Here is a 19,716-nt window from a genome sequence, read left to right as displayed (position 1 = left end):
AGCATCTAATAGCTGTAACAGCTAATACTGTCAATGTGACAGGGTCTAGAATCACCTAGTGGACAAGCCTCTGGGCATGCCTGTCAGACTGCCTAGGTTAGGCTAGCTGGGATAGAAGGAGCCACGTTAACTGTGGGCAGTACCATTCTGTAGCCAGAGTCCTGGATGGAAAAGCAGAGGGAAAAAGCTGAGCACCAGCATCCACTGCTCTCTGCTTCCTGACTGTGAACATGTGACCAGGCCCTCAAGCTACTTCCACAGTGTACTATCCATCAAACTCCTCCCTTCCACAGGCTGCTCTGTGGCAGCAAGGAGACAGGCAATGTTGGGAGTGGCTCATACTATGGAGTCAATGGCCTTCACTTGCTCAACTCTCCCACATCACCAAGTGAGTTCAGCATCCGCATGGCTGCCGAGTCTCTATGATCTGACTCCAGTCACCACTCTGGTCTCCCTATCCAAAACTCTGGATGCTGCCCTCCACTTTCTACCATATCCCAAGGCTCTGCCTTCAATCCCAGGCTCACAGGTCACCCCCCTGAGAGGCCTTTCAGCATCATTAACAACTGCCACCTGGTCCAGCCATGCTCTGCATCCCTAACACCTTTTACATCCCACTCTGGTTTATTCTTCTCATCTTTCGTCGTGGTACTGAGTGATCACTCTTGACACACCATGTACCAGCCTCTTACACCTGCTTCCCCAGCAGAGTAGAAACTCTACAACAGGCCTGCCTATGATGTCCACTAGAATGTACCAGCAGACTGAAGCTCAGTGTGCTCAACTCCTGCCTAAACCGTCCTGTATTAATTAACCTCTCCCTCAAGTAGATCCCTTTTCAATGACATTTAGAAAGTTTCAAGTGTCTTCTACCTTAAAGGAAGAAAACTAAAAGTATGCATGGTGACACACCTGTAACCCCAACTGTCAGGAAGCTGAAACAGCTGCTGCAAGTACCAGGCCAACCACTACAGGCAAGACCCTGCCTCAAACCAAGAAAAAAGACACTCTTCCCCGGGCCATACATACCCTCCTGACAACACACCAAACACTGCCTGCACTGTCTGTCTCATCACCTCCTACTCTCCCTTTTGCCCACGCCAGGCTGGACTTCACCCAAACAGCTCAGGAGGCCCTCACTGACCACGTGTCTCTAACCTTAAGAGGATTCTGAACCTAATAGGCCTGCTTCCAGTCTCCATCTGACATGCCACCCTCAGCACCCCATGTACAAACCTCATGCTCCCAGAAACTGTCTCTGCATCTGCCCTGTGATTCTCAACTGTCTCTGCTCTAGCTCCCTCTGCACACTCCACTCCTCTGCCCTGGCAGGAAGAGACTGGGGTCCCAGCACCACGCTCCCACCCAGACAGTCAAGTCTCTAGACCAGGCCTCTCAGGGCTCTCGGGCTTATCTCTGCTGTTGCTTCCTATTTCTTGTGTCTAATTGGATGGTGCTTAATATGGTTTGTGTATGGAATGTCCTCCAAAGACCCACATTTTAAAGATGTGGCCCCTAGATGGTGCAGCCAATTGTTGAGGGGTGGTTAGCTCATAAGGGTGATAACTGCATCAAGAGGTTAATCCACAGGTGAGTTCATACTGAGTGAGCTATCAAAGGTGAGCCTGGCTGGAGGGAGTAGACCACTTAGGGATGTGCCTTTGAAGGATGGCTTGTTCCTGGTGTGTTCTCAGTCTCTGTCTCTCTCTGTCTCTGTCTCTCTCTCTCTGTCTCTGTCTCTCTCTGTCTCTGTCTCTCTCTCTCTGTCTCTGTCTCTCTCTGTCTGTCTGTCTCTCTCTCTCTCCTCCTCCTCTCTCCCTCTCTCCTCTCTCTCTCTCTCTCCTCTCTCTCTCTCTCTCTCTCTCTCTCTCTCTCTCTCTCTCCCTGCCCCTGTACCTCCCTGTGAGGAGGACAGCTCTGATCCACCATATACTTCTACCCTGATGCTCTGTTTCATCTCAGTGCCAAAACAATGAAGCTAGCCACCAATGACTGAGGCCTCTGGAACCATGATCCAAACGTTTCCTCCATTAAGTTATTCCTCTATGACACTTGGCACAGCGATGAAACACTGACTAACCAACATCGAAAGGCAGATCTGAGTTCCAGCTCAGCTGCGCCTTCTCCCTCCCCCTCCCCATATGGGCTTTGCTCTTCCCATCTGACAGCTCAGGCCAGAGTCAAGAATCTGGAGGTGGTGGCACAACTCCAGTTCCCATGCTCTTAACCCAGCTTCCCTTAGTTCTACTTTTCACCAGGCCAACAATCCACTCACTTAGTTCTATTTGTGTTGCCATCACTCCAAGTCACCCACCCCTGTCACCAGCAGGACACTAACTGCCTCTTACTTGATCCCAGGCAATCCCTCTTAGTCTCCCTATCAGATGTGTACACAGCGGCCCAAGGGACCTTTTCAGAACACAAGCCTGACTGTGCCAGCACCTTTTTCCTGTTTCAGACTCTTCAATGACACCCGCTGCTTCCTCCCCTACCTCACTCCCAAGCACACTAGGCCTCAGCCACGTGTTGCTCTGTCACAAAGCCTTTGCTTGGGCTGGTCCCTCTGCTGAGCTACCTCCCACCCCAACGTCTGTGTCTGCATTCATCATTCATATCTCAGCCATCCTTAGGGACGTCATCCAAGTCAGTGCCCAGGTTCTAACAGGGACAGGCTTCTTGCTGGCATGGCCAGAGGGTGTGACTGCGGCTGCATCAGAGCACAGTCCTTATTTGTTTTGCTCCTCTGGCATCATGACCCCAGCTGTGACATCCAAGTACATCCTCTGAGTGAGGGTCAAACTGGTCTGGACAACAGAGAGAAACAAAACCTAGTAAAATGCCAAGCTAACCAAAACTAGCCTGGCAGGAAGAGTCCAAGAATGAATCAGCAAACGTAAAACCTAAGATCACCTCACAGGAGAGAAAGTCAAGCAGTGTCCTGGCAGGTCCCTGGTGACTGCAGAGAGCAGCAATACGGAAGCCGACTCTGAGCTATTCATATGAAGACTCCGTGTTCTGTGATGAAGCCTGTTTTCACAGGCCTGCTCTTCTCTGTAAAGAACAGGCTTGCTATTGGCCCTGGCAGTGCTATCAGAGTCTCTCGAGACTTACAAGTACTGAGCATAAGTCTGGATTCATTTGTGCAGCCAGACACTTGCTCAGCCAGAATCATGGATGCAGCTCCACAGACCAACTCATGTGGCAGAGAAAGGTAAGCACCCAGGTCTTCCTCCTCAGCCACACAAGCCTCAGAAACAGTAGGTATTCTCATCTTCTCAGAAACAAGGCACCAAGAGCTAGATTAGTAACCAGGCCACAGGATTTTAAGCAAAGGGTCAAACTGTCCCACCAATCCTGACATACACTTCAGTTATCAACACGACACAATGTTTTAGCAGCTGTTGCTAAAAGGTGAGCTGCCTCCTGGAAACACTACAGCACTTTTCAACAAAGAGCAATCTGCAGAGATTTGGCTTAGCAGGTAAGAGCACACACTGCTCCTGCAGAGGACCTGCGTTTGGTTCCCAGCACCCATGACAGGCCACGCATCACACTTCTTCCAGGGCATCTGGTGCCCTCTTCTAACTTTCATGGCCATGTTCACACATGCATGTACACACATACACTAAAGATAGAATCAGGGGCTGGAGAGATGGCTCAACGGTTAAGAGCACTGTCTGCTCTTCCAGAGGTCGTCCTGAGTTCAATTCCCAGCAACCACATGGGATCTGGTGCTCTCTTCTGGTGTACAGGCATACATGTAGGCATAACATTGTATATATAATAAATAAATAAATCTTTAAAAAAAAAAAAAAGATAGAATCAGGCTATTTTTAACTCAGGAGGCAGAGGCAGGCAGATTTTCACTGAGCTCAAGGCCAGCCTGCTCTACAGAGCAACTTCCAGGAAAGCCAGGGCTACACAAGAAACTCTGCTCAAAAATCAAAAAATTGTGTTTTTAACTTTTATGTTATTGTTTTATGTGTATGTGTGTTTTGCCTGCATGTCTGTGCATCATGAGAGGCCAGAAGAGCATGTCAGATCCCCTGGGCCTGGAATTACAAATGGCTGTGAGTCATCACATAGGTGTTGGGGTCAAACCCAGGTCCTCTGGAAGAGCAGCTAGTGGTCTTAACCGCTGAGCCATCAATCCAGTCCCCTCTCTCTTGGTATTTTAATTGTTTAGTTAGTTTTGGTTTGTTTGTTTTGTTTTGAGACAGGGTTTCTCTGTGTGGCTAAGGTCTGTCTCAGAACTCATCCTGTAGACCAGACAAGCCTGGAACTCACAGAGATCTGCCTGCCTCTGCCTCCACAATGCTGGGATTAAGGACATGTTCCACCACTGCCCAGCTTGTTTTTTTGTTGTTATTATAGTTTGGCTTGGTTGGTTGGTTGGTTTGGTTTGGTTTTTTGAGACAGGTTTCTCTGTGTGTAGCCCTGGCTGTCCTGGAACTTGCTTTGTAGACCAGGCTGGCCTCACAGAGATCCATCCACCTGCCTCTGCCTCCCAAGTGCTGGATGGAATTAAAGGTGTGCGCCACCACTGCCCGGCGTTTTGTTTTGTTTTAAAGGCTTTATTCTGGACAGTATTTCAGTTAACTATTCTATTTATTTTTGGCTTTTTGAGATAAGAAATTTTGCTGCAGAACCTTGGCTGGTTCAGAACTCACTCTGCAAGTCAAGCTGGCCTCAAACTACAGCAACACCTGGTCTCTGGCTCTTGAGTGTTGGGATTAAAGCTGTACACACTAATGCCTGATCATGTGTCATTTCTGAGACAAGAGCTCAATAAATAGCAGAGCATGGCTTCCAATTCATGATCCTTCTTGTACTGGCTGGTTTTGTGTGTTAACTTGACACAAACTGGAGTCATCAGAGAAGAAGGAGGCTCAGTTGAGGAAATGCCTCCATGAGATCCAGCTGTAATGCGTTTTCTCAAGTAGTGATCAATGGGGGAGGGCCCAGCTCATGGTGGGTGGTGCCATCCCTGAACTGGTGTCCTGAGTTCTGTAAGAAAGCAGGCTGAGCAACCAGAGGGGAGCAAGCCAGTAAGCAGCACCCCTCCATGGTCTCTGCACTAGCTCCTGCCTCCAGGTACCTGCCCTGACTTCCTTTGCTGGTGAACAGCAATGTGAAAGTGTAAGCTGAATAACTTCCCCAACTTGCTTTGTGGTCATGGTGTTTCATCACAGCAATAAAACCCTAACTAAGACAGTCCTGCTTCAGTCTCCAGAACACTAGGGTTACAGATACATATGGGCCACATTAGGCAAATGGTAACATTTTAATATTTTTCAGATTTCACACATAAGGTTCTTCCTAACAGTGACAAGAGGATTTTCTTTTGAGGGAGTCTGTGCTGTGGATAAGACATGCTAGGCAAACACGCTGCACTGAGTGACGTCTCTAAGCCTAAATGCTGACTATTCACACACAACCAGGGCATATAAATATATCTTTTAACTGCCTCTCTTCTGAGTGACATTTAAACAAGCTCAACCAACAAACCAACAAACACCACCATGAGCCACCTCTCCTTCATCCTCTTCACAGTACAACTGTGAGAATGGCCTGCCTGTGCCCACTATGTCCCCACGTCCCACCCACACCTCCTCCCACACCAGTCTGGCTTTTACCTGCAGTGTGCCATCCAAACAGCTCAATTATGGCCACATATGAGTCTTTAAACTCTGATATCAAGCAGAGAGAGCAGCAGGCCTGAGACTAGACTTCATCCTCCACTGGTTAGATAAATGGGAGGTGCAGCCTCGTTTACCCACCCACCGTGTAGCTGTGGACAAACTACTCTTCTTTGTCTCCCACTGCATGGGTACTCCAGAATCTGTAGAACAGAACTCAGTACTGCTGATTCAGAAAAAGCTAGCTCAGCAGCACTCATATGAAACCACCTCCAGACAACCAGGGCAGAGTAAAATGCTACAGAAAAAGATCTTTTTGACCAGAAGCTTTCAAGCGTAACTCAGAATTCAACTACAAAACCAGTCTCTTCCCCAAAAGTTCCCCAGAATGCAAGGGTTTACTTTCAGAGACTTCATGGAGTCCTTACTTGGAGACTCCAAAGAGATGCTGGCTCCATCATTACTGACCCCTGGCCAGCTTGCTTAACTCTTGGGCCTTAATGAAGACGATAATAATAGTAAGGCCTAAACTAAAGCTCACAGTGGCTCGGTGCCTGGGATCCAGAAACTTAGTATACAGTAGATATTATACAGATGCTATATGGCATATAACTACAGGGTCAGCTTCACATGGCAAACAGATACATGCTTGTTCTTACAGCTTCCTGATACCTGAGCATGACAGCTAACAATCACAGGCCACTTTGTGTATATTATTAGATATTCTCTCTCGCTCACACACACACACACACACACACACCCCACACACACAAGAGGATCATTAGGTTGATTCAGTTAAACTGTAGACAAATTTTTCCATATTTAATTTAAAAACACTTAAGACTTTTTCTTTCTTTCTTTCTTTTTTTTTCTTTCTTTCTTTTTTTTTCTTTTTTTTTTTTTTTTTTTTTTTTTTTTTTTGTTAAGCTTCCAAACTCTATACAATTAAAGAGCAGAATACAAAGAGACATGGAGGAAGATGGGCCTTAAGTATGACAATTATAAAAGAAAGGTTTTAGGAATGGAATTAGACTCCGCGACAGAGGCTGAAAGGCTCCACATGTCCAGGCTTCATGAAAGGGACAAGAGCAGCAATGTCCTTGGGGTGAACACTCATGGCTCTTGATTTCTCCCGATAGAAGAACACACACACCCCTCCATCAGGACAGTCATTTAGCTATGCATTTGATATTTACAGAGGTGACTCATTAAGGTCACTCCAATCCTGTTCCACCCTGATCATCCCTGCTTTTACAAGATCATCCTTGTCTTCACTGTAACAAGGACAGCCTTTCTGTCACATATTTACATCCTTCTTTTCTTAGAAAAAGATTTATTTTTACTTTATTTATATGAGTGTTTGTCTATATGTATGCACGTATACTTTGTGTGTTCCTGGTGTTCACAGAGGCCAGAAGAGGGTGTTAAGAGTCCCCTGGCACTGGAGTTATAGACTGTGGTGAGCTACCTCATAGGTCCTGCAAAACAATCCAGGTCTTCTACAAGGGCAGTCAGCACTCCTAACACTCCTAACTGTTAAGCCAGTTCTCCAGTCCCATAATTACATTCTTATTTATTGTATCTACAGGCCAAGCAGATCAGCAAGTGACCCCTAAAAGACCTAACCAAGGTTAAAAATACCAAATCAGAGTGCTTACAGATTCTGTGCTAATTAGCATGGCAGCAAGCATCTGCTGAGCGTCCATGAGTCTCCAAATGTTTGTACCTGTCAACTAACTTTATCTTAATGGTAACCCTGACAAAAGTGTATGGTTAAGTAGAAACATGGCAAGTAAAGGCAGGTGATTTGAACCCAGGAACTCTTGAATCCCAGAAGGCTCAGAGCTTCTCAAGACAAGGGATACAGGCCTGAAACTCTGACATGCTAAAACTGGCTGAAACCTGTCACAGAGACAGTTTCCAGTAAGAACTCTTTATCATGCAAGCACTTCAGCTTTCAGTAGTCAGAGCTCTTATCAAAATTAACGACAATCTATACATTATCTTTAAACACATTATACTTCTTGTGGTTGGAGATAGCTCAGCAATTAAGAGCACTGGCTTAACTGCTCTTAACCCAGAGGACCAAGGCTCAATTCCCGGCACCCACATGGCAGCTCACAACTATCTGCTCTTTAACTCCAGTTCTAAGGGATCCAACACTGTCACACCGACATACATGCAAGCAAAACACCAATGCACACAGAATAAAAATAATCAAAAAAGAAAAAAAGAAAAAAGAAAAGCAAGAGAAACAAAAACTCTCTGCTTTAAAAAAATAAATAACTGGGTGGTGGCGGTGCACACCTTTAATCCCAGCACATGGAAGGCAGAGGAGGCAGAGCTCTGAGTTTGAGGTCAGTCTAGCCTAGAGTTTCAAGACAGTCAAGGCTACACAGAGAAACTCTATCTCAAAAAATAAATTAATTAATTAACTAATAATAATAATTATTATTTATTAAATATTTAAAATGTGTTATATTTTTTAACATATTATACTTCTTATCCACTCCGTCACTTCAGCCATTTTCCTTATTTCTTCCTCTTTTTTGTGGTTATATGTGGTCATGTGTGGGAAGGTGCACTCATATATGTATATATGTGTGTATGCATGCATGCACATGTGCATAGAGGCCCAAAGTTGATGTTGGATGCCTTTCTTCTGGAGCTTGCCAACTTAGCTAGCTGGCTGACCAGCTTGCCCAAGAACTCCCCATTTCTTTTTCTTCCTCCCAAGTGCCTGTGCTACAGGCAGCCACACCTGCTTGGCTTCTATAGACACATGGGTTCTGGGGAGCTGAACTCTGGTCCTTACGCTTAGGCTGCAAGCATCTTATCCACTGAGCTATCTTCCCAGTCCCACACATTTCTTAAGTGGATTACTTAGACCCAAGACAAGGCCTTGAGATACACAGTGAAGGAACAACAGGTATCCTGCATTGTTTTTACTATTAAGAAATAAAAGCAAGTCTTTGACTTAACTCTGCACACAGCTACTCTCTTAAATGATGGCTCCTTTAACTCCCTGCGTGTGAGTTCCCTAATCACTGATAACAAGCCATTGCTCCAACTTGACATAACCTATAGTGAAGTTACTTCCTGGCCAAGGTCATTTCTTACACACATGTGTAATGCAGTACATATGCATCCTCACACATGAGGACAGGTGTGTAAAATAATTCACATGTGCATTTCAACAACCTGAGTTGGAAAAATCTGAACCTTCAAACAAAAAAATGTAATCCAAGATTATCTAAAGCCGAGTGTGGTGGCACACGCCTTTAATTAATCCCAGCACTTGGAGGCAAATACAAAGTCTAGGACAGCCAAGACTATTACACAGAGAAACCCTGTCTCGAAAAACAAAAACAAAAACAAAAAAAGCTTTGAACCTAAAGCTTTCTGTTTTGAAAGCTAAGGCTAAGGATTGGGTTTTGTTTTTTCAGGAATGTAGGGTAAGCATCACAAAAGCAGCTGTTACTTAAGGCATGAGCCTCAGATCAAAGCCCTCCATAAAACTTTAAGTTTTAATTTAATATATATATATGCTTTTTGAGACAGGGTTTCTCTGTTTAACAAAGCCCTGAAAGCCCTGGCTGGCCTGGACTCATTTATAGACCAGACTGGCCTCAATCTCACAGCAATCCGCCTGCCTCTGCCACCACACCAAGCTGGGTTCAAAGCTTTAAGATTTAGGACTCAGTAAATCCCTGAATTTCACAAGGTCAGCTGCTTCTGGAATACACAGGCAGCAAGCACCTGGCTACCAACAATAGTTTCTGACCCGAAGAGACTCTCAAATGCTTCTTTGCACTGAGGGCCTGGACCTTATTCAAAGGGGAAGTGCAAAGATCACCTCTCTCCTGGCACCAAACAGAGAAAGGGGAGGGCGACAGAAAAGCGGCCTTTCTAGTCACTCAGTTTGTTAGGAAAACAAGGGAGACAGCTCTGGTCAAATGTCCTGGTGCTCCCCGACCACAACTTTTCTTCCTATTGGAACTCCACATGGGGGACACTTCCTGGCTTTCCGGACTGAGCTCAAACGTCACATTTTTAGGAAGGACTGCTTTCCTGACCATCTGCCCTAAAGCAGACCTCAGGTCCTCTGTATCACTTCTTGCTCCTTTATTCTCACAGCTCTACCAGAATATAATAAGAGCCACAGGGCAAACCAGGACCCCATTTCTCCGTCACGGCCATATTCTCCCTCACGCCTGGTACACAGGTACTTGATAAGTAACTAAAAGACAGGAGACTGATGTTAGTGTCGACTACCAAGCTTTTTGCCTATGGAGGAGCTAGAGACTTCTCCCTTTCCAGAATCCATGGGTCTGTTCAACCAGTAAATATTTACTAAGCAACTACTATGTGCCAAGCACTGTCATAGGTGCACAGGATACCGCACTGAATAAATCAGACAAGTATCTTTGCTCTGCAGAACCTTTATTTTAGGGACCCGCCCTAAAATGAGTGTCTTCCACACTGTCCAATGCCTGAAACAGAGATCACGCTATATATCCTTCGAGATGAAGCGCTCTCGGTGCCCGAATGTTCTCTCTCCTATGAGACATTTCCAAAACAAACCACCGGGGTTCCTCAACACCAACTGGGCAGCTCTCTCACCTGCTCTGATCGCTGACGTGGGAGAACCCCAACCCGAGCACAGTCCAGATAAAAGAAAAACTTAAGAGCAAGGGGTACGGCTTCGGAGGACTTGGAGACGGTGAGGGGAGGAACCAGGAAACCGGACAACAAGTCGTGGCGAGGGCCCTAGGCAGGGAAGCTGGAGAACCAGCCCTGGCTGTCACCAACTTGCTAGGTGACCTTGGGCCAGTCTCCGCCGCCCCAACACCAGCTCCCCCGGGGGCAGAGGGCGGAAGAGGCCGAGAGGGTGGGATTCGGGTTGGGGGAAGCCGAGGCCAGCAAGGCCGGGAGGGTAACGGCCGGCGTGGGGAAGCCGGCGCGGGCCAGGCCGGGGCGGCTCACTCACCGAGCGCCACCTGGCAGGCCCTACGCAGCTGGGAGTGCTGGGGCCGCTTCACCTCCTTGTCGGCTAGGATCTTCTCCAGGGCCCGGGACACGAACATGCTCTTGGTCTGGCTTTCCTGCATGGCCCCGGCAGGCGGGGGCGAGCAGCCCCGCGAGCCGGCGGCGCGAGCGAGCAGGAGTGCGAGGCTGAGGGCCCGGCGTCCCGGCCGGCACCGGCCGCGTCCGTGCCCGCCGCCCTGTCAGGAAGAGACGCCCTGGCCCCACGGCGCCGCCATGTTGGAGCGCGTCACGTGACCACGTGACTGGTGGTGTCGCTACGTCTGCTCTGCGTCTGTCAACCCTGTGACCCCAAGGGTGAGGGCCAGCCTGGAGGCGGGGCCACTACCGGGGGTGGAGCGCTGGGGGCGTGGTCTGCACTGTTGGGGCGGGGCCTAAACCAGAAGTGAAGGCAAAGGGAGGAAAAGGTGTGAGAGAAGAGGCCGAAAGAAGGGGGGGGGGGGCAATGAAGAAAAAGGAGAAGCCAGGAGATTGAGAATAGGAAGATGGTGAGGAGGGAGACCCAGGGAGAGCAGAGAAAACGGGAGAAGAAAGAGGAGGTTCACGGAAGTGAGAACCAGGGCTGAGGACAAAGCCAAGAAGTGAGGGAGAAGAGAAAGAGAGGAGTCAGGAAGAGATTATTAGACAGGGCAGAGCAGAGGGGAACAGAAAAGAAGGCAGGGAGACAAAGTGGAGAAAGATGGTACTGGAGGGAGGAGAAAGGGCGGAGGTGAGGAAATCTGGAAAGAACATGCTGGCAGAGAGGAGGGAAAGGAAGGCTGTGGGGAGAGAACAGAGGTGAAGGAGAAGCCAGAGGTATATTCACTGTATCCATCCCTTTGGGGTTTGCATCCCTGTCAGCAACCATAGGGCATCCACACAGTCCTGGTGTCACAGGAGAGACAGTTCCTGACTGGCCACTTTGTGAGGTTCAGCTTTGTTTGTTTAGGACAGCTAGGGCTACACAGGGAAATCCGTCTCAAAAAAAAAAAAAAAAAGAAAGGCACATGAGCATGTTTGTTTGTGATAGCCCTAGCTGTCCTAGACTCCCTTTGTATACCAGGCTGGCCTCCAACTCACTGTGATCCACCTGCCTCTGCCTCCTGAGTGCTGGGATTAAAGGCGTGCACCACCACTGCCTGGCAGCTCCCGTGGCTCTCAATAAAATCTTCTGTATGAAGACCAAGTTCCTTGGGGTTGTTTGAAGTGTGGGCGTGTGGTAATGGGGATTAAACCCAGGGCCACATGTTATGCAAGTATATACCTCAGAGCTACACCCTCAGTCCTAATTTCACATTTTATTTTGAGACAGGTTCTCTTAACCTCTGAGCCGTCTATCTCTCCAGACAGGTTCTCATTAAGTTACTTAGGCCTTGAACTCAAGGTGGGCCCGGAGTTGTGACGTCCTGTCTCAGCTTCCTGAGTTGCTGGGGCTGCCGGTCTGTGCCACGGCTGGCATTTTGCAATTTTGCTGGGGAAATACTCTTATTGTTATAGGCTGGACTGTGGAAATGCTGGCCAAGTACTGTCCAGATCTGGGTCAGCCCATAGGAGCAAGGATCACATGTGTACCATATGGCTGGGCAATGGAAACACATGGTATCTTTTGCACAGCATTTTTCTGCCCCCCCCCCATGTTTAGACACAGTTACATGGGACCCAAATTAGCCTTGAACTCACAATGTAGCTGAGGATGACTTTGAACTCATCTATTTTTTTTTTTTTTTTCAAAACAGGGTTTCTCTGTGTAGCTTTCCTTGTGTAGCCTTGGCTGTCCAGGACTCACTCTATAGACCAGGCTGGCCTCAAACTCACAGAGATCTCCTGCCAGAGTGCTGGGATTACAGAGTGCTGGGATTACAGGCATATGCCCACCGTGTCCAGCTGACTTAGCACTCTTGCTTCTCTTGCCTCCACTTCCCAAGAGCTGGGATACCAGAGAAAGAGAGAGGGAGGGAGAGAGAGAGAGAAGGAGGGAGGGAGGGAGGGAGGGAGGGAGGGAGACAGAGAGAGAGTGTGTTTCAAAGTCATCCTCAACTAATATGGGTTACATGTAATTATGTCTAAACTCTGTTCCACTACTCCCAGTTGCACAGGCTTTTTGTTTGTTTGTTTGTTTGTTGAGACCGGGTTTCTCTGTGTAACAGAACCCTGGCTGTCCTGGACTGGATTTGTAGACCAGACTGGCTTCAAACTCTTAGCGATTCACCTGCCTCTCCCTCAAGTGGTGGGATTAAAGGTGTTCACCACCATGCTCAAACTACACAGTTTTAATATTAAAAAGTTTTCCAGCAATACACTGTCATCGTAAGTCAAGGGAACCTGAATTTTGTCTGGAATCTCACCAAATAATGCTTAGCACCCGCTGTGATTAAACGTGCAATGATCACGACCACATGCTTCGAGTGGTCCCATTTCTTTCAAAAGGTTGAGCAATCTTTACAAGGTGGAGCCTCGCTGAAGGAAGTGGGTTACTGGGGGCAGGCCTTGAGGTTTTAGAGACTTCCTGTCTGCTCTCCACTGTAGACTACAGGATGTGATGTGACCAGCTGCCATATGCTCAAGCTGCCAAGCTTTTCCCAGCACAGTGGACTGTAAGCCCTTCTCACATTGTGAGCTGAAACAAACCCCTCCTCCCTTAAGATGCTTCCTGTCAGAGATTCTAATCCTTGTGCCACCCGGAACGCTGGGCCTCACTGCTCCTACTAAGAACTGGTGCAGGACTGGTGGATGTGTAGCTGCAGCAGCTGTGGGTGGCAGCTTTATCTTGCCTTGTAGTGTAACTGTGCCTGTTTATCTATTGAAATAAAATTAGTAAATTACACAGTGCTTTCTTTTGACTCATCTTGTAAGACTCATTAACATTTATTAAGACTATGAGTATAGGGCTGGAGAGATGGCTCAGATGTTAAGAGCACTGCCTGTTCTTCCAAAGGTCCTGAGTTCAATTCCCAGCAACCACATGGTGACTCACAACCATCTATAATGAGATCTGATGCCCTCTTCTGGTGTGCAGGTGTACGTTCAGGCAAAACACTGTATACTTAATAAATAAATAAATCTTAAAAAAAAAAAAGACTATGAGTATAGGAAGATGCTATTATCTATGAGTTGGGTTCTTTTTGGTTTCTTCTTCTTCTTCTTCTTCTTCTTCTCTTCTTTTCTCTTCTTTCTTCTTCTTCTTCTTCTTCTTCTTCTTCTTCTTCTTCTTCTTCTTCAAAATAGTTACTGGAGGCCTTTGGTTATAAAACGATATATGTGCTATCTGCTGAGATTGCAAGCATGCCACCAGCCCCCTCCTGCCATTCTGTTTTCAGCTCGGTGTCACCAACAGGGGCCTCTCTAACCCCCTGCCTGAAGCCCCTTCCTCACCACCTGTTTCCACATCATCCTGATCATTTCTTACTGGCAATGCACTTAATTTAAAAGGATGGTGTCTCTCTGCAGCATATTATCTATGGCTATATAACAAATGATCTGAATATCTAGTGGTTTAAAATTATGCATCAGAGCGGGGTAGTGGTACACATCTGTGACACCAGCTAAGCTATTCAGAGTCCAGACAGAAGGAGAGTGAGTTCAACTTGATAAGACTGATGAGAGTGGGCAAGTTGATGAGATTAAAAAATTAATAATAGGCCAGGTGGTGGTGGCACACACCTTTAATCTCAGCACTTGGGAGGCAGAGGCAGGCGGATCGCTGTGAGTTCAAGGCCAGCCTGGTCTACAAAGTGAGTCTAGGAAAGCCAAGGCTACACAGAGAAACCCTGTCTCAAAAACAAACAAACAAAAACAAAAAAATTAATAATAGCCTGGCTTGGTGGCACACAACTTTAATCCCAGCACTCGGGAGATAGAGACAGGTAGATCTTTGTGAGTTTGAGGCCATCCTGGTCTACAAAACGAGTTCAGGACAGCTAAGACTATACAAAGAAACCCTGTCTCAAAAACAAACAAACAAATAATAATAATAACTGGGTATGGTAACATATGCCTTAATCCCAGCACCCAGGAGGCAAAGGTAAGTGGATCTTTGTGAGTTTGAGGTCAGCCTGGTGTACAGACTGAGTTCCAGGACAGCCAGAGCCACATAGAAACCCTGTATAAATAAATAAATAAATAAATACAAAATCAGACATGGTAACTCACACCTATGACTCTGGTACTCTGGGAACTGAGGCAAGAGGACTGCTGCAAGTTTGAAGTCAGCCTGGGCTATATAACAAGACACTGACTTTAAAAAAAAAATCCAAATAAAAAAAGAAAACAATTAAAAAAAAAAATACACCTATACTTCCTATGGGCTGGGAACTTGAGGCATTGTGGGAAGTTCTCTTGGGAAGGTGAATTCCCAGAGGCCCCTGACATGGCCTTAGTGAGAAACAGAAGTGAGTTTTACAACAGCCCTCAAAGCAACTCACTGTGCAGCCTGATTGGGGTGTTCTGGCAACTCACACAAAGAAGGTAAGGGTGTTGGGGATGTGTTCTTGCAACAATGAGCAACACTTGCTAAAGTTCTAAACACAATACAGCTTTGTCTTTGTCCACACCAAGTTACTTTAGAGTGACCAGTCCAGACACACTAGGGAATTATCAGATGCCACCTTCAAAGGAGTGTTTCTGCAATGTGTTAGCTGAATCCCCATGTCTTTGCCCAGGAAGGACACCAGACACCCAGTCAGGACTCTGTGCAAGGAATGGCTTCGGGTGACTTAACCAAGGCCAATGAGACTTCAGATTCAGTCAGACACCAGATATGGTGGCATATGCCTTTGATCCCAGCACTCAAGAGGCAGCAGCTTGTGGATCTCAGTAAGTCCAAGGCCAGCCTGGTCTACATACTGAGTTCCAGGACAGCCAAGGATACATAATAGAGAGACCCTGTCTCAAACAAAAACAACAAAAAACAAAGCCCCAAACAAGTGATACACAAAACAAAACAAAACCGCTTAGCCATCACAGCTTGCAAGGAAGCCACAACCTAGGTGGCACAGACAGGAGCTGGTGCAGAGGCCATGGAGGGGTGCTGCTTACTGGCTTGCTCCTCATGGCTTCCTCAGCCTGCTTTGTTTTTGAACCCAGGACCACCAGTCCAGGCTGGTGCACCCATGTTGGGCTGTACCCTCCCGCATCAATTACTAGTTAAGAAAATATTGGGCTTGCCTACAGCCCAATATAATGGAGGCATTTTCTCAGTAGAGGTTCCACCGCAACTGGGATCACTCTAGCCTGTGTCAAGATGACATAAAACTTAGCCAGAACAGGGGCTGGAGAGATGGCTCAGGGGTTAAGAGCACAGACTGCTCTTCCAGAGGTCCTGAGTTCAAATCCCAGCAACCACATGGTGGCTCACAGCCATCTGTAATGTGATCTAGTGCCCACTTCTGGCGGGCAGGCACACATTCAAGCAGAGCACTGTATATGTAATAAATAAATCAATAAATCTTAGCCAGAACATACATAATGTATCTTAATCATACCCACTTCTACTTACTTTATCCTCTTTTTCTTTGTAATCCACTGAGTTCAACCAGTGTCACCTCCTGGAATATCGACTACTCTAGTTGGCTTGATCTTGTGTGAGTGACCAAAGCTCCAGCAATTTTTGTACAAACAACAACAACAACAAAAACCATGTATTTTCTGTGTGGGTGCATGTGTATGTTATGTTTTTTTTCTGTATGGGTGCACGTGTGTAAATGTCTTTTCTGTGTGGGTGCATGTGTGTATTCCCTCATGGGTGGGCATGGAGGTCAGAAGACAGCTTTCAGGTGTTGGTTTCTCTATCACGACAAGCCCAGTCACCTCTGATAACACGGTCATCAGGCTTGGCTGAAGCCATCTGGCTGGCCTGCCAGCAGCAGTTTTATTTGAACACTTTCTGGAAGTGGGACTTCCCTGTGTGTGGACAATGACTTCTTTGCTCTTGGAGAACTGTGGGTGAATTTCCCTTGATTTGGCCTTGGCTAGGCTATGTTCCTCCCAGCATTCCTTCTCTCCCAGGCTCTTCTCCGGGCTGCCTTTTCCTATTCCGTGCATCTGTGATCATGTTGCTGTTTGTCCATCTTTTCCTTGCTCTATTTTTGTCCCTGATAATCACTGTTCCTTGCCAAGCGGACTGGATTTGGCATCTCTTAAAGAGACACACCTCTAACCTCCTGGTGGCCCACGCCTGTAATCCCAGCACTCAGGGAAACAAAGGCAAGAGGATCAATGTGAGTTCGAGGCCAGCCTGGTCTACAAAGTGAGTCCAGAACAGCCAGGGCTACACATAGAGAAACCCTGTCTCGAAAAACAAAAACAAAAATGAAAGAAGGGACGCACCTCTGAGTGCCTGTGAGGACATTTCTAGCAAGGTTTAACTGAGGAGGAAGACGCACACAAATGTTGGTGGCACCATCCCGATCACATGTAAAGGAGAAAGCAAGCTGGGCACCAGACTCCGTCTCTCTGCTTCCAGCTACAGAAGCCTCATCCCCTTCGCTAGAGCTTGCTACTGCTCCCTCCCACCATGAACTACATCCTCTCAGCCTCTGCACCAAATAAACCCTCCTCCTATTTAGCTACAGCAACAAGAAGCATATTCTTTTCCCCTTTCTGTTGCTTTCTCCTCCTAAGGTGACTAAATGTGTAAATGAGTTTCAGAGAAACAAGTGCATTTTGCTAAGAGGGGTTATACTTTGAAGGAGAAATGTCCTGCACTCACCTGGGTCCCTGGCATCCTGGAAAGCCAGGCTGAGTCTGGGGAGTACCTCAGCTTTCCCCTTGCAGCTGACCAGTAGGGGAGTTGCCCACAGGATCTCCTGGGCCCTGCCCTCCTGAGCAATGTCTCCACATGGCAAGGCAGCAGTCCTGAAGATCTGGTGTCTGGGCGCATGCCCGACTTTCCAGCAGCCTGTCTGTCTGCCTGGGTGACTGTCCCCACATCACTGCTCAGCTGCCCTCAACAAACCTTCAGTGCAGTTTTGTTCTTGTCTGTTTTTTGAGGCAGGGTTTCTCTGTGTAGCCCTGGCTGTCCTGGAACTCACTCAGTAGACCAGGAAGATCCACTTGGTATAGGTGGTTTACCAAGCCAGGGGACACAGAAGCTGACCTCTGAAAGGCACTCTAGACTCAGGCTCAGATGAGCACGGTTCTAAGCAAAGTCAGCCTCTTCAGCCCATCTCCGAACAGCCACTCGCCTGGTGAGGGTGCCAACCTCTCACCGTCTTCACCGATGCCCCACATGGAATACATTAGCAGGAACAGACTCTGCTCCAAAAGTCCTATGACTGTAGGAGTTGCAGGTCCTCTCTGGTCTGCCAACTTATCTCCCAGACTATGGGCGTGGAGTTCATCTCTAGCCATCCGAATCTGTAGGGAGCTTTGCTGCCAGCCCGATCCCTTCCCCCAATCCCCGTGCAGAACTGTCTCCTGTCCTCTCCCAGACTTTTTATTTTTTTGAGACAGGGTTTCTCTGTGTAGCCTTGGCTGTCCTGGACTTGCTTTGTACACCAAGCTGGCCTCGAACTCATAGAGATCTGCCTCTGGAGTACTAGGATTAAAGCCATGTGCCACCATGCCCAGCTTTCTCTCAGTCTTTTTTGTTTGTTTGTTTGTGCTTCTGCTTTTTGAGACTGGGTTTCTCTGTGTGCGTAGTCCTGGCTGTCCTGGACTCACTTTTTAGACCAGGCTGGCCTCGAACTCAGAGATCTGCCTGCCTCTGCCTCCCAAGTGCTGGGATTAAAGAAGTGCACCACCATGCCCAGCTTCCCAGTCTTCTTGAAAGAGGCCCTCCTGGCTTTTTTATCCTGCTCAGAGCCTGTTTCCTTCTCATCTCAGATTCCTTAAAGCTGGGGTGTCACCCACCTCACCCCACTCTAAATAGACTATAGTTCTCGAAGATGTGCCTTTCGTTGGTTTTCCCATTTCATGGCATTCTGGGGGAAACATAGCCATGAGCTACAGTTTTGTAGACCTAATCAACTCTGTAGTCCTTTCATTTTCCATTGAGGAACACAGGGATATTGATACTGGTGAAGTGTTTATCGACAGGCTGAATGGATGGCTGTGATTAAGGGGGTGTGCTGCTATTCCACAGGACCAGCACACAGGACCACCCAGCACTCACATGTGACAGCTCAATCTGACTGTAACTTGGGCTACAGAGGTTCTGCTGTTCTCTTTGGGCACCCGCATATACATATGCCCAGAGACATACACACATAAAAATATTTTTAAAAAAACATTTCTGGGGCTGCAGAGATGGCTCAGAGGTTAAAAGCACTGGCTGTTCTTCCAAAGGTCCTGAGCTCAATTCGCAGCAACCACATGGTGGCTCACAATCATCTATGATGAGATCTGGTGCCTTTTGTTGTACAGGTGCACATGCAGGCAAAGCAATGCATAATAAATAAATAAATAAATAAATAAATCTTTAACAAATATGTCTTGGCTGGGCAGTGGTGGGACACACCTTTAATACTAGCACTCAGGAGGCAGAGGTTCAAAGGTAGGCTGATCTATGAGTTTAAGGGCAGCCTGGTCTACAGAGTTCCAAGGAAGCCAAAGTTACACAGAAAGACCCTGCCTGGAAAAAACAAAACAAGCCAGGCACAGTGGCACATGCCTGTAATCTCAGCACTCAGGGAGGCAGAGGCAGGTGGACCTCTATGAGTTTGAGGCCAGCCTGGTCTACAAAGTGAGTCCAGGACAGCCAAGGCTATGCAAAGAAACCCTGCCTCAGGAGAAAAAAAAGAAAGAAAAAGAAAAACAAAATTTCTTTAGGAAGCTGGAGATGGCTCAGCAGTTAAGAGCACTTGCTTGTTGGGGAACTCTGTGAAAGTTTTCTCTGTATATTCAATGTTCATTGCTGTACCGGTGAGAGCTGGGTACTGCCCAGACTTTGGTATTGCTATTCTTGTGGCTCAGCACCTGTATCATATTTTGTAAACACTCTTCCTCCCTCACCCACCGATTGGCTTAATAAGGGAAGGTGAGACTTCCGGGCTGAGAGAGGGTCTCTGAGAGAAGGATCAGATACGGGAGGGAACATTCTGGGGCCAGGAATTGT

At 47.3% G+C, this 19,716-nt stretch overlaps 1 protein-coding gene across 2 annotated transcripts in view; it reads right to left on the bottom strand.

Annotated features, from left to right (window-relative positions):
• Arfgef2 (ADP ribosylation factor guanine nucleotide exchange factor 2) overlaps nt 1-10,870 on the bottom strand; it is an 86,179-nt gene extending 75,309 nt beyond the window's left edge. The window contains exon 1 of one of the 2 annotated variants that reach the window (XM_051143819.1): nt 10,630-10,870. In XM_051143819.1, the coding sequence (XP_050999776.1) occupies nt 10,630-10,750 (121 nt within the window). In that variant the 5' untranslated portion in view covers nt 10,751-10,870. The remainder of the gene's footprint in view (nt 1-10,629) is intronic. The other variant, XM_051143818.1, reaches the window with a different exon arrangement.
• Nucleotides 10,871-19,716: the final 8,846 nt, after the last annotated feature.

The sequence above is a fragment of the Acomys russatus genome, chromosome 4 (assembly GCF_903995435.1).
Source record: "Acomys russatus chromosome 4, mAcoRus1.1, whole genome shotgun sequence".
Classification (NCBI taxonomy): Eukaryota; Metazoa; Chordata; class Mammalia; order Rodentia; family Muridae; genus Acomys; species Acomys russatus.
This window is presented reverse-complemented; position numbering and strand designations above follow the sequence as displayed.